At 40.3% G+C, this 25,055-nt stretch overlaps 1 protein-coding gene across 5 annotated transcripts in view; it reads right to left on the bottom strand.

Moving 5' to 3' along the window:
• Nucleotides 1-6,530: 6,530 nt before the first annotated feature.
• The window catches only part of LOC307021402 (uncharacterized protein), a 32,838-nt gene continuing 14,313 nt past the window's right edge, over nt 6,531-25,055 (bottom strand). For 3 of the 5 annotated variants that reach the window (XM_079653495.1, XM_079653497.1, XM_079653498.1), the window contains 23 exons: nt 24,851-24,970; nt 22,242-22,299; nt 22,081-22,125; nt 21,926-21,982; nt 21,692-21,840; nt 21,129-21,230; nt 20,980-21,028; nt 20,813-20,893; nt 19,913-20,482; nt 19,742-19,819; nt 19,450-19,586; nt 17,330-17,428; nt 17,127-17,184; nt 16,838-16,980; nt 15,917-16,691; nt 15,040-15,132; nt 13,954-14,178; nt 13,302-13,367; nt 13,069-13,202; nt 12,856-12,987; nt 12,641-12,698; nt 12,472-12,546; nt 6,531-8,640 (listed from right to left, as the gene is read on the bottom strand). In XM_079653495.1, the coding sequence (XP_079509621.1) occupies nt 6,911-8,640; nt 12,472-12,546; nt 12,641-12,698; nt 12,856-12,987; nt 13,069-13,202; nt 13,302-13,367; nt 13,954-14,178; nt 15,040-15,132; nt 15,917-16,691; nt 16,838-16,980; nt 17,127-17,184; nt 17,330-17,428; nt 19,450-19,586; nt 19,742-19,819; nt 19,913-20,482; nt 20,813-20,893; nt 20,980-21,028; nt 21,129-21,230; nt 21,692-21,840; nt 21,926-21,982; nt 22,081-22,125; nt 22,242-22,299; nt 24,851-24,970 (5,034 nt within the window). In that variant the 3' untranslated portion in view covers nt 6,531-6,910. The remainder of the gene's footprint in view (nt 8,641-12,471; nt 12,547-12,640; nt 12,699-12,855; nt 12,988-13,068; nt 13,203-13,301; nt 13,368-13,953; nt 14,179-15,039; nt 15,133-15,916; nt 16,692-16,837; nt 16,981-17,126; nt 17,185-17,329; nt 17,429-19,449; nt 19,587-19,741; nt 19,820-19,912; nt 20,483-20,812; nt 20,894-20,979; nt 21,029-21,128; nt 21,231-21,691; nt 21,841-21,925; nt 21,983-22,080; nt 22,126-22,241; nt 22,300-24,850; nt 24,971-25,055) is intronic. The other 2 variants (XM_079653499.1, XM_079653496.1) reach the window with 2 other exon arrangements.

The raw sequence follows: 25,055 nt of genomic DNA, 5'->3' as shown, positions 1-25,055 counted from the left end.
AAAGTTGCAGTTTTCACACATGAAGGTTCAAGTCTTGACAATCAAATATCTGATAGGAATACAATGAGCACAAATCAATGTGTTGTGGACTTCAAACTTTTGAGACCTACAGGAGGAATAAGTGTAATGGGAAATGTTATCATTCTAAGTGAGCATCTAATACAATGGTTGACATGTAGCAGTAAATATGTCCTAACCTACATGAGTCGTAATTAATGTCGGATTGATTCATTATTGTAAGGTTGGTTGCCTTCTCCTTTTAAGGAATGTAGACATGTTGTCTCTCCTGTTGCAGGTTTATTAAAAAATAATCCTATAGCCCCTCCTCTTCTATTTTTTGTCTGAAAATGTGAAGATAAGGCCCTCTGCGGATATCCTGATTTTTGTACTTCGCTGCAGACTGCTCGACACTCTGTAACGTTGTTACTGTTATATCAGGCTGGGACCTTCTCAATATAACTAGGTATGTTATTGAATTATTTAGAGAGGCCCATTGTCTCTTTGCTAATTATTCACTTTAAGTGAGCTGACGCCAAGGAAGTACAAAGAGGCCCTGCTCAGATAATACAGTTTGTTAGTTAGGTGGTTTATATCCTGACAAGATATGAATTAATCCTAAAGAGGTCATGAGATAATGGTCTTTCCACATCTGGAACATATTAACATATCAACTAATCCATGCTTGGGTGGTTGGCTGCTTGTTGTTTTAATGTTTGTGCGTTAAACATGGATAGGGGAAATGAGTGTGCGTCATTTAAAAACCTAAGTATTGCATTAGTTGAATACATTGTGATGTACGTGTGTTAGCTGTATGTTCAAGTGTATGTTCGTGTGTTTTTTATAAAGCACACGAGATCTTTATAGTCTGTGGAGCATTATGACTGCTTGAGAGCAAAGGTAATGTTTCCTTATTATTATTGATTGTTGTACAACAAAATAATAATTGATCAACTATATCTGTATTTGTGTTTTATTGCTTCCTCTCGGTTTCATTCTTTCCTGTTTTGAGTGCTGAATTGCACAAACATTACCTTCTTGCAAGACTAAAGTCTTTAAAAGCCTGTCTTATTTCAAGTATCTTCATTTCAGTATAACAGGAAGGTTTCCTCACCATTTTATAATATGTGTTAGTTTATTTCGGTGAAATTCCACCACATACCTTAAACCAGACACACCCTGATAATTGACAGAGTTGTGTTGAGTAAAGTTGAGTGACAGAAAAATACTGAGCAGACCCTGTTTGTCATGTTATTTCCATGGCCGTGAATAGGTGTAACAACAGTTCCAGAGACAAGTATACTACATATCTAGCATCTCAGGACTCCTTATCTGTTGTGTAACTTGTTATTCTGTGTATACATTTTACATGTCACCTGTTAAATATGTGCTCAGGACAGCAGTCTGATAGCAGCCTTACAACCTTTAAGAGTTTGAACATTCCTGTATGTAAGACAACTTTGGTCCTTCCGATCTCTCGGCTGTGAATAATTGTTCTATCATTGACACACTTTTTAAAACATATTAATCTTTACTTATTAGTTAATTTGATGGGTACAGTGCAACTTAATGGATATCAGTAGAAATAAACATAATGTAAAAATGCAGGCAAAAACAATAATATACATCTGTCATTCCCAGACAGGTAATCTAATGGCAACAAAGGATGAGACGAGAGGCAGATCTGAAGAGTGCCGGGTTTTAGTTGTATTTCAGTGTTGTAGCCATTGACATAATTCACTCATGGAACTACGGGTTGGGGGGTATTGTTCCGCACGGACATATATATTGACTGTACCTACTGTGTGCCCTCCTTTCTTTTCCCGGGCTTCGAGCCGATAACATGTGTGTGTCTGATGCTCATTAAAGCTAACTTTGTATCTTAGATGCACCGCCTCCGACTCCCGTCTCTTGGCACTACATTGGTGACCCTGACATAAGTCTCGCAGAAGTTTCCGAGACTGAACCGAAGATGGCAAGAAACGCCGTTTTTCTCAAACTGTGGATCCTCTCACAATTTCACCTACCTGTTTTTGATCGTATTTGACAGTACAGTGTCAAATATGGTACAACAAGGCAACAATACCAAAAGCCCTCATTATGCAAATATCACATATTCTGCTTTTCCCAAACCACCTGGTTTATGTAATTTAGTACGATTAGTTACATGACATGCCAATTTTTGTCATAACAAGAACATCCAAATGACAAAATAAACTCCTGACCTTCTATTCTTCGAGATGATTCCCTCTGGTCTTAGTTTGAAACAATTCCCAGTTTAGGAATAGGCTATAAGACGTACATTTTGTCTGTTACGGGACCAATCTTTGTTCCTTCTGAATCTCATGTCACGCTGACCTGTTGTTATTGGCTACGGGAAAACATTTCTAAGAATTCCATTAAACAAACCATCTCATGCTGATGGTCCTTCCCGCCAAAGCAACCAACTTGTTGGTATGGACTGAACCCGTCTTTACTTGTGACTAAAAGCTTAACAAAACAATGTAATGTGAACATTTGTAACCACTATAAGAGTTAACTTTAAAGATAATGACAAAACATAGCCGAGTATAGACTGACCTCTAACTGATTACATTTTAAAAGTAAAATATATCCAGTGGCGACTGGTCATTAGGGGCAGGTGGGGCACAGCCCCACCTAGTGTCAGCAGAAAGTATTACAAATAATGATTACAAAAAAATACAAAAATGTAAATAAAAAAATATATAAAATATATTTTAAGATCATGTTTAATCATCTGATTCGTCTGTACATTGCTGTTTTAGTCTGTGTTCTTCTAATTAGTGCCTACAGTGTGTGCCTATTGAGCTGTTTAGAGCCATGAGGGACAAAACCATATAAAACCCGATCGTGCCCCTCCCTCTCACTGTCTAAGTGAACGGTGACTGTAAAAACTACACTGCGCATGCTCAGAGTATTATCCTATTTAATGTGTGTGGCAAACAAATAATGACCATAGCTGCCATCCCCACCATACGTCATCTCACATCATTCAGAGCTGATTGGCTGTAAGTACGTGTGCCACGAAAAGTGTGGTGTGTGTGAAGAGGAGACGAGAAACGCGTCCTAAAACCCTAAAAACCTGCGCATGGCAGATTTGTTCATGCCTGTAGTGTAGACGGGCCGGAACACTACAGGCATGAACAAATCTTGAAGCTGGGCGTGTCTGAAGCTTGGCGATTTTTTGCGAGCAACCAATCACATGAATCTCCCGCCCCCGACATACAAAGCAATAGCAATGTTAAAACGAAGTAAACTGGATATAAACTCTCCAAACAGGCGAAAAAACTATCAGTTTCACCCACTGTCTCTGCCACCTCTCTCCATGCCTGGTTCCTCCGGTTTGTATCCCGGCAAATAGTTCCGGTCGTAAAGAACCGGGTGATTTGCTACCGTAATATCTCTTTTGGAATATGAGGAAATTAACTGCGGTCTGGCTCTCCCAGCTTGCACGCGGTTTGATTGGCTGCGCTTGCACTGGCGGGATTTGCATAAACGGGATTTGATTGGCTGATGCCAAGCATCGAGCCTCAAAAGTTGCCGATAGATGCTCGTGATGCTTGTAAAGCCATGCCATGCTCCCCACAATGCAGTTCGGCGAGTTTTAAAAATCTTCTACGTCACCTCATTCAAGTGAATGGGCGAAGCGTTGAAAGCATTTTTTGATGCCTGTAGTGTAGACGTACCGGTACGTCTACACTACAGGCATCAAAAAATGCTGGAATACAAACCGGAGGAACCAGGCATGGAGGGAGGTGGCAGAGACAGTGGGTGAAACTGATCGTTTTTTCGCCTGTTTGGAGAGTTTATATCCAGTTTACTTTGTTTTAACATTGCTATTGCTTTGTATTTCGGGGGCGGGAGATTCATGTGATTGGTTGCTCGCAAAAAATTGCCAAGCTTCAGACACGCCCAGCTTCAAGATTTGTTCATGCCTGTAGTGTAGACGGGCCGGTACCCTCCACAAAAAAGCTATGAGATTTCTCCATAGGATTTTAGAAAATAGCTCGAAATAAGATCTGTGGGAAACGTACCTGTTAGATAAATGCACGTTTTTTCAGGCGGATAATATCCACATGTCTACCCTACTTTTATCATTTTCGAATCATAAATCTATAGATTAGATTTATGATAGACTTTTGAAACTACAAGAAGATAAGGAGGTCTTTTACAAAAAAGTAAGAGATTTTTGTCCAGAGGGATAGGCAAATTGACTTCATCTTCAAATCAAGGTAAGAACGCCATTTTATTGAAAATGGGATCTTACGAAGAGAGAACAATTCAATATTTAAATGATAAAATTACATTTTTTTGGGTATCCTTTTGGTAAATGTCTGTTTAAAATTAATCGAAGCATCAGACTAAAAAAGCTTTTGAAAATAATATTATATTTGGATTTAGGTCCAAATATAATATTTGTAAACATGAAGAGTCAGAGCCAGTGCTTCACCAGCCATGAATCTCACTGCACGTCACTGCAGAAGATTATATATAGACATCTACGTTTTTTGTGCCCCACCAATTTTGTACATATAAAAACGCCACTGAATATATCACATTCATACAATGACCCTCTACCCTACACATGACAATGGAAACTAAGAAAACATGAATTATTTACTTTTTGAAATCCCCTTAATATAAAAACGTATACATTCCTATTTACTTTGAATATATTGGATTGAATACACAAAACAGTTCTGTATTTCCTTAAGCCATTGTTTAAGAGGGGCCCTCAAAATTGAGTATGTAGGGCACTCCAAAACTTGAATGAATTAGGGCAATGATCAGGGCCGGCCCTTGGCATAGGCAGTATAGGTGAATGCTAAGGGCGTATCAACCCATCGGGGGCGCCGGAAATTGGGAGAAAAAAAAAAAAAAAGTTAGAACACAATTTCCCGATTTTGGATCACCAACTCATCTTATCATCTTAAACTAACAGAACTACGCCTATATTGCGTACAGCGCCAATAAACTATGGCACACCCCCCACCCCCAAAATCAAGTTGAACTGCCCCAGCCCCAGTCAAAACCAGAGGTTTATATGAAATGGTTCTTTTTTTGAAATAATGGTTTTAGTGTGCAATTATAGGTTCTAATTTTGTATTCATGTTCATTTAAAAAATAAATCAAACTCCCAAAAAACGTATACAGCTTCTGTGTGCTTTTATCAACATTGGAATTTACTGTATAAGCGGTCGGGGGGAGAGCTTTAGAGAGATCTCTCCTGAAAGACTGAGCAGCTCTGATAACCTCAGCTGAGTGAGGTAAAGGCACACCTTTATATGATCATTATAGTTAGGTTAGGTCCCCCCCACTTAAATGATAAATCATGTTCAAATGGATACGAAACTAAATACATTTGCACACATCTTGTGTCCATATCTTTCTGTTTTGGTGGTCATGCCACAACCGTACACGTGCATGCATGCGCGAGTCATAGTGAATGTCTGCATTTGGGGGGGAGGGGGCGCGCCAGCTAAAATCTTGCCTTGGGCAGCAAATTGGTCAGGGCCAGCCCTGGCAATGATGAATGAACCATGAATACAGTGGTAGTCAATGAATGAATGAAGCCAGTGTGTTACATGAGGAAATAAGAAGTAGCTTGGCAAAATGGATTTTCCTCTGGTAAGAGGAGAGCGTCATGTGGATGAGTATCAATTTGCATTAGGCTATAATCAGTGTCTTTGTTCCCTGGGTACTAATGAGTGGGGGTCCTTATCACATGTGTGGTGGTCTGTCAAAGCACTCCTGTATATCGTAAACTGTTGCCTCAGGAAAGAGTTTCTCACACATTGACGCTATAAAACCCCTTTAATGTGTCAGAGTATTACCACCCGACTGGGTTTACTGGGAACATTCTTGACTTTATCTGATAATGCTGTTTTATGTCTTGTTTTCACAGCTGGGGTCATACCAGAACACGAAAAGGGATTCCCAAAAAATCCCAATGATAGACCAACAGCACGTTCAGGGTCACCTATAGGCTCTATTCTGGAAATGGATGAGTTAAAATGCTCATGGGCTTGTACACTGTGACATGTATTTCTTATACCACTTTATACGGTTGAAAGCCTGGACTAATTGCAGCTCAAGGATACACAGTGATACAGCTCTTATTTGCAGAATGCTGCGAAATACCCTGGATATTTGGGGTTATGTTGACTCTGAGATACATTTCATACAGCACTTTAAAGAATTGCAATGTTAAGAGTCATCAGTAACTTTAATGTTGCAGTCGGATGAGGAACTGTACATTTAAACATTGTCCTACTAAGAGATGTTGGTTGTGGGAAAGAAAATGTGACCAATTTGTGAGACTTCATAACCAATTCAATCTGTAACTTTAGATGTGGTATAGACTCGGGCACAACATTTGATGGACAGAAGTTTACAATGAATCCAATATCATTCATATTAACCCAATCCTTGTTTTTGGAGCGACAGTTTTTCACTATCCCCATCTTCGCATTTTTAAAAATAAACAAATATTTCACGTTCAACAGAAAGTCTGCATTTAAAGGAATTTTATTAAAACAAACATTATAAATCAAAGTACACTGCTGAAAATGTAAAAACAAAAAATATCTACAGTAGCTTAATATCCTGTCTGAAAATGTTTACAAACGTATCCTTCATATTAAGCAAGCAAAGGTTTTAAATGAACTGGCAGTTTATTGAACCTGTTGCCAAACACACAAATATATCAAAAAACAAGATGGCAATGAACAATTTACACCTTATTTGAAATGTAACAAAGAGATCAGACTGGGGATTTTTAGGCCATGTATCTAAACTTCCTTGTGTTCACAAAAAGATCTAATACAATCAGCAGTATTTAACGGGTGTACTGCAAAAATACCTTGTATTTACATGGTTTAACAGGTAGTCTTCATTGAGGAGGGTTATCGGTCATATGGGGACCTGGAGTAAATAACCCTGTGCCAGTGGCCATAAATGAGTTAGCTGATCCCTGGGATACGATTCCATTATCGGCTGCAGGAGGATAGTGATTGAATGGAGGTTGCATGTAAACCTGAGAAGAACTCTGTGTTTGATCAATCCTATAGTTGGCTGGAGCTGCAGCCATCGTCCATGAGGAGTGCTGCTGCTGCTGCTGCTGCTGCTGCTGCTGCTGCTGCTGCTGCTGCTGCTGCTGCTGCTGCTGCTGCTGCTGCTGCTGCTGCTGCAAGAGCCACTGCTGCTGCCGTCCCAGCATCACCCAGTCTGGGGGCAGAGGACTTGTTGACATGTGTCCAAATGATTGCATACTGAAGCATCCTGCTTCCTGCTTTGGGAAGACCCCACTTGTTGTGTATGCAGGAATGTGGTCTGGTGTTGTGTAACTTCCAACAGCGTCAGGAGAAATAAACACTTGCTGTCCGTTCAAGACGTATAGGCCTGCTGAAGCTTTGCTGGGGCGCATTGGTGCAGCTGCATCTAGCGTGTGAGCAGTCCGGGTCTGGTTCATCTCAGTGAGCGCCTCTCGGTTATAGCCGCTCATAAACAGATCGTTTGTCCTGGCAGTTATGATAGTGTTAATGGGCAGTTGGTTGGGTCTGACAGTCTCTGGGTTATCGTTGGGGAATTCACAGAAGAGACTAGGGTTTCTCTGATCTTTGACATTTATCTGGTGTTGTGGGTCGCTTGGGTCCACAGCGCTGGCAAAAGCTAACACTGTACTGACTGTTTGGGCTTCAGCCCCTAAAAGGTTGCCTCTCGTTGAAGTCAAGCCCATAATAGATGAGTTGTTTGCGGAGAGAGCCCAGTTTGCATGAGGGGCGACGAGTTGCTTCTCATGGCCCACAGGAGCTGCAGACGTTAGAGACATCTCCTCAAATGAGTAGGCGGCGGCTGGATCTTGTGTCACATTAACATGCTTTAAATCCCCTGTTGTTTCTTTTGGGGGCATGTTAGATATTATCTGCACATGCTTTTGATCCCAACTGCTTTTCACAACCCTTTGAGATGAATCGTAAGTGCAGGAGGTTGCATTCTCATTATTCGAAGGAGGGGATTTGCCAGGGGAAACCTTTAACTTAGTCTTTCTCACCAGAGCCAATAGGCGATCAAAATGCATCGTGTACTCGGCGAGTTCGTCTAGTTCATAAGATTCAGGTCCTGCGTCCTGGCCCAATGGAGACTGGAGGGGGGGGGTTGCAACAGGGTTGACTAAAGAGGACTCGGAGGCTGATTCTGAGCTGGGCTGACTGCATGTTGGTTTGTAATATTCTGGCAAAGGATCCTCGAGTTGGGGGTTACTTGTGCTACATCTGTCCAGAGTTGGTTCATCAGCTGGTCTTTTTGTGGTTGGAGGGCATTTATCTGTGGGAGACAGTAACAGGGTTTGACTGGTTTTAGGACCAACAATAGCGGAAGATTGGGATTCTAGATGCACCTCAGCCTCTTTTACTTGATATTCTGTGATAGGCATCTGTTGCTGAAAGTCTGGGGGTACTGGCTTTACTTGGGGACTAAGAGATGAGGCGGGAGGGACAAGAAAATCAGCATTCGGGGAACTGCTTTTCACATTCAGAGGACTCGAGACTCTTCTTTGTTGGACCACCTCCAAATATCCAACAGTGTTTTTGGAATGATATTCCTCTATTTCTTGTCTTGTTTCTACAGAAGGAGACATGGGAGAAGAAATAAGAGAACACAGTTTAAAAAGCTTAGTTCTTATACAGCTTAGAGAAAATAATGAAAAAGGCCACTTTGGGATTGTATTTAAATGGACCTTCTAACAATTAACAGACAAACAAAAAAGCATAAAGAAATCTTATTAAAAAAAATATTTAGTGGTGGTGCAGGGTATATGCAGGAACCCTGAAGTCAAATTTAATACCTATTAAGACCTTTTTCATATATTTTAAGACCTCATCGCCACTTTGAGTTCTAAACCGGTTACATTGGCGACACACTTTACCTCACATTTACAATTGAAGGATTATTTGAATTATTTGAAGTATTAAAGTAACGTGTTATGGCAGGAAAGTTAAATCTGGTATATTCATTTTAATGTCACCTTATATATATTCATGTGTGTTGAATTTGAAGGGACAAAGTATATTTTCCCTCTCCAATATATTGAGGTGAAGTCTTTGTGTTTAGAGAGGGATGCAAGCAGGGGACATCCTAATTTGGGGATAGCTCCAAAACTCTGGAATGTTTCCCTCATAAAAGAAGAGGGTGCGTTACACATGCTTAGGGCAAATGTGTGTGTTTTCATTGCAGTAAATATATGTGCTGCATGATTACTGTTCAACTATACCTCCGTTTTTATTCTTTCATGTGCGGGTACTAAATGGCTACAAACATTGTGGAGAAATTAGCTTAAACATGTTTTATTACTCTATATGAAATGGAAGCAGCTTTTATGATGGGGACGAGAGAGCTGGGGGAGGGAACATTCTTCTTGAGATTTTCAGCATGTCAATTATCAGGGAAATCTACTTGTTTTAAATAGATGTGTGTGGTTAATTACTTTGTATTAATAATGACAGTATGTGTAAAGGAAGCTGGAAATATACAATGTGAAACCTTTTATTTGAAGTAAAGATGTGAACAATAGCTCAAACAAATGGAAGGGCTGTAGGACAGATGAGTGTGTTCTCTATATTAGGCCTGTGTGAAGTTTGACTATTTGAAAAACATCTCTAATACTGCTTAAGAGCATAGGTAATGTGTTCCTCGTTATTATTGATATGAAAGTGATTTACATGTATTACGTATATTTAGCCAACTATAACAACTATATCTTAAAACATACTTTTAACTTGTGTGTGGTAACCTGAGGGGGGAAGATGGACTCCGGGACAAAGGGCCATAAAGGGGATGTGTGTGTGCTGGCTACAAGATGTGAAATAAGATAAGGAAACTTGTTGTTTAGAGCAGGTTCGTACCAGACACCTTTTGGTGTCTGGTCTTCGTCAAACTGAAAGAGACTTTTTGTTTCCGGGTTTCTTCTGCTGTGTCGCACTGATTGGGTGCGACAGGCCATGTGTTGTTCTCTCCCAATAAGATGACCTCTGGGGGAAAGCACGCACACACCTCCTCCTGTGTTTTTAGTATGAAACACTGTTTTCCTTTGGTTCGCGCTCTTGTTTTTGACTGGCCGTTCCTGAGACCTGTCTCACACGTGGTAGAACCTGAGCCCGGAGTACTCTGCAGAGTGCTTCGTGATTCCTTTGTATTTGTATTGTTACTTTGTATCATTAAAACAAGATTATTGTTTCACTTGCATTCTGTTGTTTCTTAATCCCTTCCTTTTTACGAATTTACCCAGTTTACCAAACGACACGCGGAGACAAGGTTGGTTTTAAACATCCTCCAAATCTCCAACACAATATAGTATGGATTTGGTATAGTTGTATTTTCTGACACTTGGTGAGTTCTCTGGAACATCGGGGACACATATTCATGTATAAAAGACGTACAAAAGTGCATTTTGCATGATAGGTCCCCTTTAAAATAGATTTATACTGTGCAAGCAATTTTCCAAACTCACATTGGTTTCGCATACACAGCACCTCTGTAAAGTATGTGTATTCACCGGTATTCACTCTCTGCCCTAAACGGCTTGTTTGAGCTCCTGCCCCCCCTCTCCCTGTGTGCTCCGATTGGTTAGCTCGGTCTCTTAAGTTTGAGACACATTTGGTGTCTGGTACGAACTGCTCCGAACACACACACACACACACACACACACACACACACACACACACACACACACACACACACACACACACACACACACACACACACACACACACACACACACACACACACACACACACACACACACACACACACACACACACACACACACACACACACACACACACACACACACACACACACACACACACACACACACACACACACACACACACACACACACACACACACACACACACACACACACACACACACACACACACACACACACACACACACACACACACACGGCCCCCTCCCCCATCAGTTTAATACACAGTTTCACATACAGTTTCACATACTTTTGGCATTTTTAAAGAGCAACTTGCAGGTTTTTTCTTTTTTTACTACATTTATGCTTAACCTTGCCTGAAAATTACAATTAAAAATGTTAAAGCACGATTTGATATGTTTTACAAGACATAAGGGCATGAATTCAGAGGAAAAAGAGCCGTTTTGAGCTCTGCTACTAAAAACTTTTTTTTAACGTCATACGTCAAACGCGTCATATTACGTCACATGGGGGAACAACTTTCTCGGACTCGTTCTCTGCCCAATCCGCGGTAGTAGTTTGTAGTTGGTTTGAGCAGTTGTGATTTAGTGAGCTGGTATTTTTTCGGTAATTTTACATTGCATTTCACCATTTGTAATCATGGTGAGCTTGTGAGCTTGCAGGTTGCACAAACTTGAGCCTGTCAGGACATCGAGTCCACGGGAAAAGGACCGGAGCTAGCGTTCGTTCCTGGGTGCGTTGTGCACCTACTCTCACTTCACATACAGTGGGGCAAAAAGGTATTTAGTCAGCCACCAATTGTGCAAGTTCTCCCACTTAAAAAGATGAGAGAAGCCTGTAATTTTAATCCTAGGTATACCTCAACTATGAGAGACAAAATGAGATTCATCGGCCATGCGGCCATGAGCCCATGAAAGGCCAAATAAGGCGTGTCACGGCCGACGGTGCGGGACACACCAAATTGAGTTTGGGCGACAGGGTACGCTTCATCGTCCGACTAACGAAAACGGTCGATTTTGGCCTGGTGTGTCAGGGCCTTTAAACGCCGCGGCTTTCTGGCTATTACTTAGCATGTGGGACCGGACAGCTTTGATCCCATCGACAGTGGCGATTCTAGAGTCTGTGGGCCCCTTGAACCAGCCTTCATCACCATCAGTGGCACCCCAAAACACTCTTTTTTCCCCCCCCCCCCCCCCCCCCCCAGACGGAGCAAGGCAACGAAACTTAAAATAAGAAGCAGAATTTTACAGCGCATGGGGCCGCCTTGAGGGGGTTTCCCGACATGTCGTTGCAGTAAATTAAAGGGTGTTTCATGTTGACGTTGCTGTGGACCTTCTTAATACCTTGGAAAATGCTGTTTAATACTTTTTAATAGCCTTAATTTTCGCTAAATTGATTTATCAACTTTAATACTTTTTATTGTCAGCATCAGAGCCCTATTCAATTTCAGACAAGAATAACTAATGTTTGAATAGTCACATTTAAAATTCATAAAAATGTTTATAAATGCTACAAACATTTTAAAGCAACTGCAAATGTGAATAAACACCTTAAAATGTACAAGAGACAGATATTTACCATGAAAAACCTACAAGTACTATTCAAGCTATACCAGGTTCTGGTTAGCTGGTGACAAAAGTCATATATAACATTTTGATTGGTTGTCATTTTAGTTAAGCTGTGTGAAAGAGAAATAAAAGACCTTGAACTTGGCTAATGGGACTCACTCTTTTGTTGTGCAGTAAAGCTGGTTTTCCAGTCCAGTTTAGGATTTTTCTTGAGGTCTTCAACCAGTTTTAAAGCTGCAAAAAGCAAAAGGCACAGTTGATACCTAACACAGCATACGCCCATGTACCATACACTCTGTAGACGTTGCAAATTGACTGTTTCTGTTACCTTCACTGAACGAAAGACTCTTAACATGTTCAAACGCCCTCGGTCTCAGCAGTATGCACTTTGTGAGAGAAGACAAACACTTCGTATATTAACTTGTTTCATTAGACTAGTGAAGCACAATGGTGACATATCTTGTCCATCATAAATTACACCGGATCTTGACCGTATTACCGCATGGATATGTAGATAACATGCATGAAACATGAACTGGTTACCTGTGCATCCACCTTGTAGTGAGGCTCCCGTTTAGAGAGCATCATGGCGATGCCCTCTACGATTTCCTGTTTCATCTCTTCAAGAATAAAATCAAGATCCCAGAAGTGTAGAAGGTCTGGGTGCTGCATCCACTGAAAACACATGCATATCATATTAAAATGTGGGGGCAACACTTTCTTCTTAAAGATATTTTGAATCCATTTTTCACTCACAATGTATTGTAACTGGTGATCATAGCTCCTCATGTGTTCACAGATCTTATAGTGGATGATAATTTCCTTGCAGCTCTCACACAGGTAAAACGGGCTCACAGAAATCCCCTGAAACTCCCACACAAAGCCCAGACCTGGGGGTGACACGCTGGCTTTAACATATCGTATGCTCTTGACAAATTAAATTGAATGGAAAAAAGTGAAAAAAGTTTGCTGTGCAAGGTTGAACCCACCTATGATTGATCCACCACGCTCAGTTCCCTGTATCTTCAAGTAGGTGGACAAATGACTGCTTTCCCCTGTGACAACCATAACAACACATTAGTACAATAAGACTTTAATGATGATGGAAAACAATTTCAAAGATGTATACAAGACTGTAGCTTACACGCAGTGTTCCTTACAAGTACGTTTTGATCAAGTAAATTTGCTTAAGCCTCAAAACCAAGCCCCCAGGAAGTGCGCCGGACTCTGAAGAAAATATTCGTTGTGTCTAAACGGCGGTACTACAATTTCCGACTAACATTGGGAAAGAGACGTCTGTAAATCAGCGGATAATTTTGTTTAAACTAAATAAACTACCCAGTATGAACTATAAAAGTTGGGCCATTTTGTCCTCATGTGCCAATGAGCAGCTCTCATAGGAAAGAACGAGACCCCGCCTCCGATGCTCAAAACCTTATTGCCCCTAACTTGTATTTTGGATGAGAGAACAAGAAAGAAAAATGCCAAAAGATTGCAGAAGATTGGCCGACGCCAAGCTCAACAAAGTAACACTGCCACTCAAATTGACTAGCTTCTGTGGCCCGGTACTTTCCAAACTTGGCACAACTAATGTTGTTTATAAAAGACAGCAAATAACGCAGGTCAACCTTTAACACCTACCTGTTAAAAACATTGCGAGTGCTTGCGAGTGTGTCGACACATGTTCTGCCCTCGGGCTGGATCTTGGTTGGTTCTGCTGTTCCCTGCTCGAGTCCTCTAACTCTGGATCTCTTCTCGCCTGCTGCTGTTTAGTGTTGCGGGTCTCTTGGCATGTATCTGGGCTGTCGGTGAATCTGCCTGCAGCGCCAGTGGCAAGAGGAGGCTGATGTTTCCCTATATTGACTGCTGGTAAGAATGAGAAATTGTGGATATTTGTGTAAATGACACAAATATACGTCATACACTGCATAATTAAAATGTACACACAGCATAGTCTGCACTCAATTTATTTAGCATAAAAACAATACCTAACATATCAATGATTGCACCGACATCTACTGAATGAATGCAGATATAACTGGATTCAATTTCTGAATAAGGAACAGCGATGTATTAAAAAGATGTAGTTTATTTAAGAATAGACAGCTCATTACAGAGTGAATATGAACTGCTACCATCTAATCGGAGAGACAGGGTCCCACGATTCAATAAAGTCAGACTGAAGCACTCCTTTGTGTACCAGTCAATCCTCACAGTAAATACAGAGCTAAATCCCAGATCAAATGCACGCTAAAGGGTCTTTGAAAATGTTTTCTCTCAGTGATTGTGCCGTTATCTTAAATGTTTGTTTTTCATGTATTGTATCTTGACAGTTGTCTATGTTGATGTTACACATGGAGCTGCTATGACGCAAGTCAAATTTCAGACTCGATCTGACCAATAAAGTATTATCGTAGATCACAAGTGATTTTACACACGATTACAAAGTCAATGCAAAGATGAAAAATGTGCGTGATGCCGTTTCGCCAAAGCACATCAGCATAGAGATCCAACAATCTAAATGTAAACAAATCAACATTATGTTATTTCATAATTGTTTGTATCCATTTTATTATAAATAAATTACAGCAAAATCTGTACTCAACCAGAATCCGCCACTTGACTCAAATAAACAGAAATGATCCAATGGTCAAGCTTGTGTGATCAATGCAAGGCTGAAAGCTGGCTTTGTTTTTGTGTGAACACAGTGAGCATGTATGTTTTCACCTGGAATCTGGACCAATCGTCTCTGGAGCTGATGTTTGATCTGCTCCGATTGGTTAACAGGAGAAAGACCTTCATTTTGCGGCATGTAAATACCTGAGAGACAAAATTGCAGTTATAATATAATGCTATACTTCTGTGCCTTATTTAATGTCTTCCTTTCAAAGACAAGTCATGAGTTTGCCAAGCTATCAAAAAGTACAAGTGTAAAATTGTTATGTATTTGTATGTAGATACAAAATATGCTTGTGACAGTGTGTGTGTCAGTTACTTCATGACAGCTGGTGTGTGTGTGTGTGTGTGTGTGTGTGTGTGTGTAGAGGGTTTCCTCTTCTACCTCCCCTACATCTATTCATCAAGGTAACCAAGGCTCTGAACTCTGCAGCCTTTATACTAAACTTACTTAACTTCCACTTTTTCACCACTATTTCTACAATTAGTAAACTCATAAGCACATTTATAAATCATTACATTCATATGATCAATTATAATGAATTAAAACAACTCTAATGAATTCAAACAATCGATACTTTTCTACACTTCTTTTTGGTGCGTTATATCATCATGCCTTAAAAAGCAGGAAGAAGATCCCAACTCACTGGACAATGGCGATGATATAATACACAGATACCAGATCCCAGTGTAGAACATGATTACGGTTTTATTATTTATACAAGTGTCAACTTAAATGTGTTTAAGGGGTAAAATAAGGAAAATAAACCAGTTAAAAAAATTATAAAGCAAGCCTTAAACCCTGACCAACGTTTTGTTTTAAATTGAGTGCGATTGATTTATGAATATGATGATTATGCATTTACCGGTTCTAAAATAATATCAATAGCAAAACACATTGTTTTACACTATAAAAAAGAATACTTACCAACTTTAGCAGTTGTGGAGTTATGTGATGGCTCTGTGGTTGGATTTGTGTGCCTGCTCAGTTCAGGAGCTTTTGGCGCTTTACTCTTTTGAACATTTGGTGCAACATCAGCTGTTGAAGCCACTGAATTCTTCATAGTTGCAGCCTTTACAGAGGTTTCAGTATTATCACATTTCACTGCCATTTTAATATTGGCTACAGATGTTACGGGATGGGTTTGAGACGGGAAGAAAGCTGTAGAGACATTTTCAGAGTTTCTGGAGGCGTTTTCCTTTTTGGAAGCAGATGCAGTTTTGGAGGCGGCTTCATGCACTACCATGGACTCTTTGTGAGAAGCTGTGGCAGCTTTATATGAAGTCTTAGCTGTAACACTGGCTGCAGCTCCAGTAATATTTTCCAGAGGTTTGGGCAATGTTGCAGATTTAGTTGTTGACATCGTACTTGAGATGGATGCAGTTGAGGTGGTGGTGGTTGCTGCTGGTTCAGAGGTGGTGGCAGTAGAGATGGAGAGAGTTGCTCTACGTCCATTGGCAGTTTCTCCCATGGTGGATATGGAGCTGGCTGCTGTTGATTCGGCTGGCATGGAAGTCTTTGGCGTGGTTTCATTAAAACATGAAGCTGGTGCAGTTTTGCATGCCCCCTCTTTTTGGGAAATGGTAGCTATTTGAAAAGGTACAAACGTTTTGTTTGAAAATATTTCAGCTTTGTCCACGCTGCTTTTGGAAACAGTCAGGCAGGAGTCTTCTGAATCCTCATCAACCTCCATATTCACCTCCTTTGAAATGAACAAAACAATATGTTGTAGACTGCTCAGTTGTGCAGCTGCCAAAGAGCAACAAATCAAAACAGCTGCATTTCATGCTATATCTGTTTCATCAGCTCAGCACGCATTTAGACCCGATTGATGTCAAACAGACTGACCTGGTAGTCGCCCTTCACAGAACCGAGCTGATGTTGAGCAGCCGATGTGTCCACAGGTTGAACACTAGACGGAGCTGAGGTAGAAGGTCTTTCATACCTTCTGATGTTCATTTGATCCTGAAGTTTCTTAACCGTCTTGACGGCTTTTTCAGATGATAGAAAATACAGAAGGAATACTTTATAATAGAAGCTCTCTAGACTTTTAAAATCATATGTTAATTGAATGATATGAGCTTCAACCAAAACTACTAACATAACATCTCAAAATAAGGGATGGATGTGGACTCACCTGATTCAAAGTTTTGTACCAAGATTTCATCGTAAATCTCTTTCTCCAGATACTCAACCTGGAGTCCAGATATGACCACAATTAGTAAAACGTGTTATTTAATTCTGTTTGAATCTTTCAACTATGGCCACATTTAATACTTTCTTTGGTTCAATAAGTAACCATTATTACAATGTCCACAAATATAATAATAATGACCAGACCTGAGCCTCTCCATATCCATTCTGTTGTTCAAACAAAGCAGCCACATCTCTGATTGCCTTCACCTGTTGCATCTCTCGTGGAGGTAGTTTCTGGAACTTCTAAAGTCAAAAACACACAAATGGAAAAGCATTTTTACAGCAAAACAGATAAATATAAAATGTGGTAGAAATACATTCTAAAAGAAAGGTTTCTGAGAGGTAATGAAGATGTTTAGTTACTATTAATAGCTATGAGTAAGTAGCCTGCAATTTGAGCTGCTATGATATTAATTTTAAGACTTTTTAAAAGTATGTATTCAATCATATAAGTTTTGTATCTAGCGGCTGAAGGGGTCAAATGAAGACTTCAATGACTGAAATGATGTCCGGCATTTATTGTAAATGTGAAGCTGTGTCCTAAGGGAATAGGTCAGGATCAAGTCCATCTGTTATGACCTGGCTCAAAAGGCCACAACAAAGAGGAGACACACCATATCAACGGTTAGCAAAAGATGTTTATTTAAACAAACAATTCAAATCAACCAAATTAATCAAGTGCAAAGCAAGTAAAGCATGAGGTGTGAACGTCAGAGAGGCCTTAGGCCCCGGCCCCACGAGGACGAAAACGGTCGTTTGCGTTACTGAGTGTTTAGTGTCATATAGACCGTTCGGCCACACGAGGACGACCGAATATGACAGTAAACAACTGCGGAAATGATAACGGGTCCCAAGGTGGATAGAACGGCATACGCAACGCTCTGGGGGCTCCAACGGCTCTGTGTGTACGCCCTATACGATAATTTTCTGATAATGATGACGCAATAGCCCCGCCTCTCCCCACCTCTGCTGCTCACCCCCGCGTCAAAGTAAACTGCACACTGAATTCAGATTATTTATCTTTCTCTCGATATGGACATAAACGCGAGTGAAGTATAATCTGACAGGACGGGGACACGCAGCTCTGCTCACCTGCAGCTCCTCCCGCTGTGATGCAGCGGTGACCGGAGCAAAGCACCCACTTCAAGTCAGATCATCACCCTTAGCTATTTGAATTACCTCTCAAACCTAAACTAGTTATAAATATGTTTATTTTTACTGTCGGGCCCGGGCTCCGTGTATTTTATTATTACCGTAATTTTCGGACTATAAGCTGCACCTGAATATAAACCGCAGCAGCGGCATACCACTCTTGGTTCCACTTTTACTTTTGCGCGCTACCTGTCTCACTCTTTTCCGGCCTCCAGCTTTTCCTGCTGGAACCCGCCGCTTAAAGGTGGGGGGCGCGGACCGGCCATAGAGCCCATAGAGTTAAAGGTGTTGGCCGTTAGCTGTAAAAATCCATAGATTAGCCGCACCGTTATATAAACCGCAGCGTCGAAAAATAGGGGAAAAGGCGCGGCTTATAGTCCGAAAATTATGGTATATTATATAGAGTCGTTATTCATTTGTTTTAAAGCTCAATAAATAACAAAGAAGACCTTTGACCGGCACTTTTATAATTTTGTCCAGAAGATTAAAACTTTAACACACGTTGACTGGCGAAAAACTCTGCCCGGCTCCCTCGGCCCCCACCGCGGAGAATAAACAGAAGGGCAACCATGACAACCGTGCTTCTTTGCTGCTTTTGTGGAGGAAGTTAAAGTGCCACGTACAGGCTCCTGCATATGTACTGCAGCTTCTCCAGCGGTTGGAGCTAAACGGAGCTGTCTCGTGTGGACAGACACTATCCGGTGAATATTGCGTGTGGACGGAAGCTTTTTTGCGATTGCGTTTGCGTTAATCCTATGCGTTTAGCCGTATGCGTCCTCGTGGGGCTGGGGCCTAAAATAGCTGCAGGGCACCAGACCCAGGTGCCCTGAGTTACTGCAATCAGGGCAATCAAGACAGCACAGCCAAACCCTCTCTAGATGAACCCACAGGGGCAATTAGAGCAATATTCACATGGTATATGCACACATAAAAAAACTGATATTAGGAAAAGGTGAAACCCTGAGGGAAAATAACTAGCCCCTTGAAGTGCCCAATCAATTCATCTAACTTTGTATGCATTTATGTACATAATGAGAATTTGACTGGCTGGATTTTAAGAATGACACATAGCATACAAGACCGTCACATAAAGTGTTTAAACATTTACTCACCATCAGATACAACTTCTGGTGGTAGATTCCAGAAACATGGCTGATGATTTCCTTCTCGGGGATCTTCAGAGAGCAGCAGTCACACAGGTAGATGGGGTCACGCTCATCACATTGGAGTTCAACAAGTCCACTCAGGCCTAGAAGATACATTGTTCACCTTTAACACATGTTCTTATTGAATGATCAGGTAAATGTAAACAAATTGTATCAAAAAGTATATAGTTAAAAGTGCTTTCTCTCTCACACATCATTAAAAAGCAATCTCTTTAAATGTTTTTAAAAAGGCACTGACCAATCACAGTGTGTCGAGTCTTCTTTTTGAGAAACTGCCACAGCTGTTTTTTTTGTTGGCAGTTCACATTTGAAGACCCTGTAACAACCAAGGACCGAGATATTTGATTAAAAACACTGAGGCAAATCTTACACAAACCAAAATACAGCATTAACATACTTTCATCCTGACCTGGTTTGCCACTTTCTCCCCGGTTTGTGGCAGTAACCTGCATTTGAGATTCAGACGAGTCTTTTTTGGAGGAGAGGATTCCTTTTTTCTGTTTCTTTACTTGCTTCACATCCTGAACAGGACAAGGGTCCTCCTGTGAGATTATCCTCTTCCGTTTCAGGATTTCTTCGCCACTTTTGTTCCTCTCTTTTACCCTCTCCGTTTCATCCCTTTTGTCGTTTTTTTTGCAGGTTTCTGGGGTCTCCCTACTTGGTTTCTGGCATGTCTCACTACCGTCAGTCTTTATTTCCTCCAAATCATCTCTTGAAAACACTTTTCTCTTCTTTAATTCTTTTTCACTTGGTGTAGGAATGTCCTTGTTTCCCTTTTCCACACTTTGTCCATTTTTTGCAAATTGTGTATTGGTGATTTCAGAACCAACTTCTACTGGGATTGTTTTCAGGGTCATCTCATTCTGGTCTGTAGACTTTTCACTTGCTGTGTTCTCACAACACCCCATCATCCTTCCATTCTTCTGGCTGCTGTCTGTCACTTGTTTTGTGGCCACAGCTTTCAGAGTTTCTCTGGGGACTTAAAAACAAACATACATGACATCAAGTACGCATTTGATTAGAATTATTGACTTTGTTTTAATCCAGTATCCACTCGATATAACTATAAACTGTCAAATTAAAACAAAGTGAATGAGGTGAAAAGATTATTATTGGCGGTTTTCTAAGAAGCAAAATGGTCTCAAGATTTATTTTTCAACTCTAACCAATAAAATATGAACAGAAAAAAACATCGGAACCCAGATCTCAAATACAACAAAGATAATGTTTTCATAGCGCTACAGGTACTAGGGTGATATTGAACTCAAAACAGTGCCATGACTCAACATTTTGATTTGGCTAGACTTACTCAGCTTCTTTCCAGGTATAATTGGGTCTGTAAGCACTGCTTGACAAACGGTCCACTTTCTACCTGCCAGGAGTTTTAATGCTGGAATAAAATAGAGTAATATTTGTTAAAATAAATCACAGCCACAGATGCCAATTTGCAAGAGAGTTTGCACTAAAAATACTCACTGACAGAGTAAGAGCACGAATCCCAGATTGGCCTCTCCATACATATAACCTTTAAAAAGGCAGAGAATATGGAGACAAGAGAATAAGTGAAAGGCTAGAGTAGTGCTTCACGCAGATGATACAGAAATTACATTTCCTGTATAGACTACCTGTACACATGATATGGGGTGAATGCGCCCCGCCTGTTTTGCCAAGTCCACCAACGTCTCTGCATCAGTGCTCGAATCCGTGGAGCCTGGATGGAAACTCTCCTAAACACACAGACACACAATGTGCATATACACACATGTTTAGTTTAGTCATTCTCTTGCTACACATGTTTGACAACATGTAAATGTGAACACACAAGTAAGTTATCTTATATTTATATTATCTTTTTGTTTATGATGTGGTCTGGATGAGGCAGAATGGAATGATTGACCCCTCAGTAGCTGAGTGGTTACAGCGCATGAAATAAAAAAAAAGTTTCCGGCATTGTTGTTGTATGGCAAACCCCAATTTAAACAATCCAAAAAGAAAAGGAAAAATGCAACAAAAAAAAAGAAAAATCAGTTTAACAATTGAACCGGTTGCAGAAACAATGCTTGTATTTGACCGGTCATGACTTAGCCTATCGACCCGAAAAATTGCAAGTACTTGGCAACGATAAGAGCACCAAGCAATCAACATTAAGACAAATAATGCAGGAAGAAGTTTGACGAAAGATACTTACTAGAAATGTTTCCACATGGTCAAAACTGAACACATGAGCGTAACATTCATCACCGAACAACCTCCTCTCACAAAGCAGACACACATATCCCTTTCTTGTGAGAGGAACCTCTTTGGTACAGCTGGGGTAAATGACCAGGAAGTGACTGCCTGCAAAGATGAGGTAAAGAAACCTCAGAAACACGGATTGCACTTCTTGTTCATGGCAAGACTTAATCTCTTCGGTATTACTCACCGAGCTGAGGAAAGATCTCGTTTTGTTTGAGTTTGCTGTATGTTTCACGCTCAGGAACTGCACAGACATAAATACAGACAAAATGCAAAAGCTGAATTAAAGTAATGAATTCAATGTATTATTATTAAAGACTAAGATGTTATTTTATCACTCACCGTCGATCCTTAAGACAGTGTGATACAGACTAAGTCTCTCCATCACTGCAGACAAATTTAAGAAAGAGATGTCACAAAATGTACTTTATAAAAATAAGATCTTAAATGCAGAGAGGAAGAAGAGCTTTCTTTAAATTGTTTAATGTAATACCATTTCCTACCTTGTACGTAATTTAGCTGGTCGAGGCCCTCAAATATCCAGTGTGGTATATCAAAAACCTGTGAAAGTAAATATTTTTCTAATAAGTGAGGGCTTAAGGAAACACTCTTCCACACAAGGTGATTGCAGAGAGGTAGTTTTTTTTTTCTTCTATTACATAGCTTAACTTTATTGAGTTTAGTTATTGCCTTTTGGACTTCATTTTTTGTTTGTATGCTGTTGACAGACCTGCTGTTTAAATGGCCGTGACAGACCTCACCTACATCTACTACCCCTATTAAACTTTGATAATAATAAAAAAAAAATGCTAAATTGGCTTTAGTTTGTTTTTAATGGAAAGGAAGCATTTCTCAATAATGTCTTACTAGACATATGAAACCAGAGAGAACATCTTGAACTTTTGACCTATGCTGATTGTGCATTTTAGAATGTGGAAGCAAAGCATAAAGTTTCCACCAAAATTCTAGGACGGCCTTGTGGTTTTTGACATCTTGAGAGTGGTTACAACGGTTGACCGATGTTAGAAATTAAAATCAATGTTGATATGGCGTAATTTTGAATTAAATACACTATTTAATTTAAATCAGTTTTATTCTATTTATTGAAAATTCTTCATTTCCGGTTATCATTAGCATGTGGCGAAATGCTACGTTTTCAAACCGTGAATTGAAGGTGAAATGGCGTGATGTTGTACCCTAAACACACAGGGTTTAACACTCATTTATTGACGCTGAAATCGCGTTTATTAGGGAATGTTTAAATAACCACAGACACCAGAATTATGTAATTTAGCAACAGAAAAAGGCAGGAATTGCATTGGACCTGCCCCCCACGACGCCGGCCAATAGGAGAAGACCTTAGATGACAACAGGAAGGACAAGCCAAGAATCGATCTCTTCCTCTCCTGACCAACAGATGGGGAGAGTGTCTCCGCTGGCAAATTTCATTTGTACACCACCGCATATTTTGTGTAATTAAATGCTGTTAACTTTTATAAGCTTCCCTTGACTCTTTTCAGTCTCTCCTGCCTTCAGGGTTCTAGAATTACTACACCAAGACAATACGCACAGGATGCAGGTGAACTTAAGACTTTAACCAACATCCTGGACCAACAAAATCTTAGAGACAATAGAGACAGTTGTTACATTTCTTTCTGTTAATAAATTAAAGTATAAAGTTTGCATATTTTAAATTGAAGTTAAAATAAATCTAAGTAACTTTCATGAAAAATGTTATTATTCACTTTTATTAAAATTGCATATCATTACTATAGTCTTCATTTGTTTAATTTTAACTCGACATTTTTATTGTTCATTAAGTAAGAGTTGAACCTATGTGACCTCCTTCTCACTCAAAGATAGGAAAGGGGAAACCACCTGATTCAGAGAGGGAGGAGGGAAGAGACTATAACAGATGAGCGAAGAGAAATGGGGTCTTTTTAGGCTTTTTGGGTCTTGGCTTTTGGGCCCTGGGCCTTAGGTTGGAGATTTTTCGGGGTTATCTTGGGAGCCTATGCTTTCGTACTTTGACCTTGTGTCTTTGTAAAACCTTTACAGTTTTCTTTTGCATTTTTGTATCTTGTAATCCTCTATTTGTGTAAAAACCCAATAAAACCGGTTTGTGCTTTGTACACTTCGACCCAATTCCTGGTCTCTCTGGTGGTCTCTAAAGGTATCTGCTTGGTCTTCGAGTAAGGTAAGAACACCCTTCCTTGGAAAAGGCTGACAGTAGTTTGATAATTTGGACTACAAATAGTTCAAGGGAAATAGAAACCCTGCTAAAGGTAAGCTGTAGTTTCATATTGGTGACTGTGGTTGATGTGGTTTTGATTGATGCTGAAATATGTGCTTTGCTTGTGTTGTGATATCACAGCTGTGATATCAGTGTTTGACTCTGGCTATGCTTGATTTTACATTTACATTATTATAATTGGCATAATTAGGGTTCAAAAGTGGGGGTTAGGGATTGTGGGTCCTGAAGCTGCCCTAAACCAGGGAGTCTCCCAACGACACAGGGTTTCTCCTCCAGGTTGAGATCCTGCTCTGGGGTTCTACCAGCCTACCAACACCTACTGCACTACACACTCCATTTGATATCCTGGCGGTCGGACGTGCAACGTTTTAGTGCCTGAAATAAGTAATACGACGGGAAGCTGGTGTTAGAAGCCACGCTGTTAGTTGCCTCCCAAAGCAGATTACGTTGATCTTGTGTGTATATTTTGGGGGTTAGTTAAAGATAGAACAGCCGTTTTCCGGTGTCTTATCAGCATCGGAGCTAGCTATCGGAGACGGTTACACTTCACTCGCGTTTATGTCCATATCGATCAGATCAAGCTCTCCTGATCGGCCTTTATAGAGAGCACAGACCAAACTATTAAGCGTGAATATCGGCCGATAATGACCGGCGGCCGATCGATCGGAGCATCCCTAATTATTACCAGACATTTTGAATTTACCGGTTTTCAATACATTTTACCAGCTAAAAACCGGTAATTACCGGCTAACGGAAACCCTGACGTGGTTATCAAAGTTAGATTCCTTTTAAATGCAAATAAGCTTTTGAATATCTTCACAGTTTTCACAGCTCTGTTCGAGTTATTGGGCATTTTACCTTCAGCTTCCTCTCGTTTGTTCCTCTTTCCTTCTCCTCTTCCCATGCCATTGATCTCAAAAAAGAAAGATCAAGGCAACTCTTCCAAGCAAAAGTAAGCCGCCACGGGTTCTGGTACAGCTGAGAATTCAAGACAAAAGCTGATCATTTTAAAACAAGAAGGTACTGTATCATAAGTTGGACTTATTAAAAAAGTATCATTTTC

The sequence above is a fragment of the Notothenia rossii genome (genome assembly GCF_949606895.1).
Source record: "Notothenia rossii genome assembly, chromosome: 10".
NCBI classification, from domain to species: Eukaryota; Metazoa; Chordata; class Actinopteri; order Perciformes; family Nototheniidae; genus Notothenia; species Notothenia rossii.
This window is presented reverse-complemented; position numbering and strand designations above follow the sequence as displayed.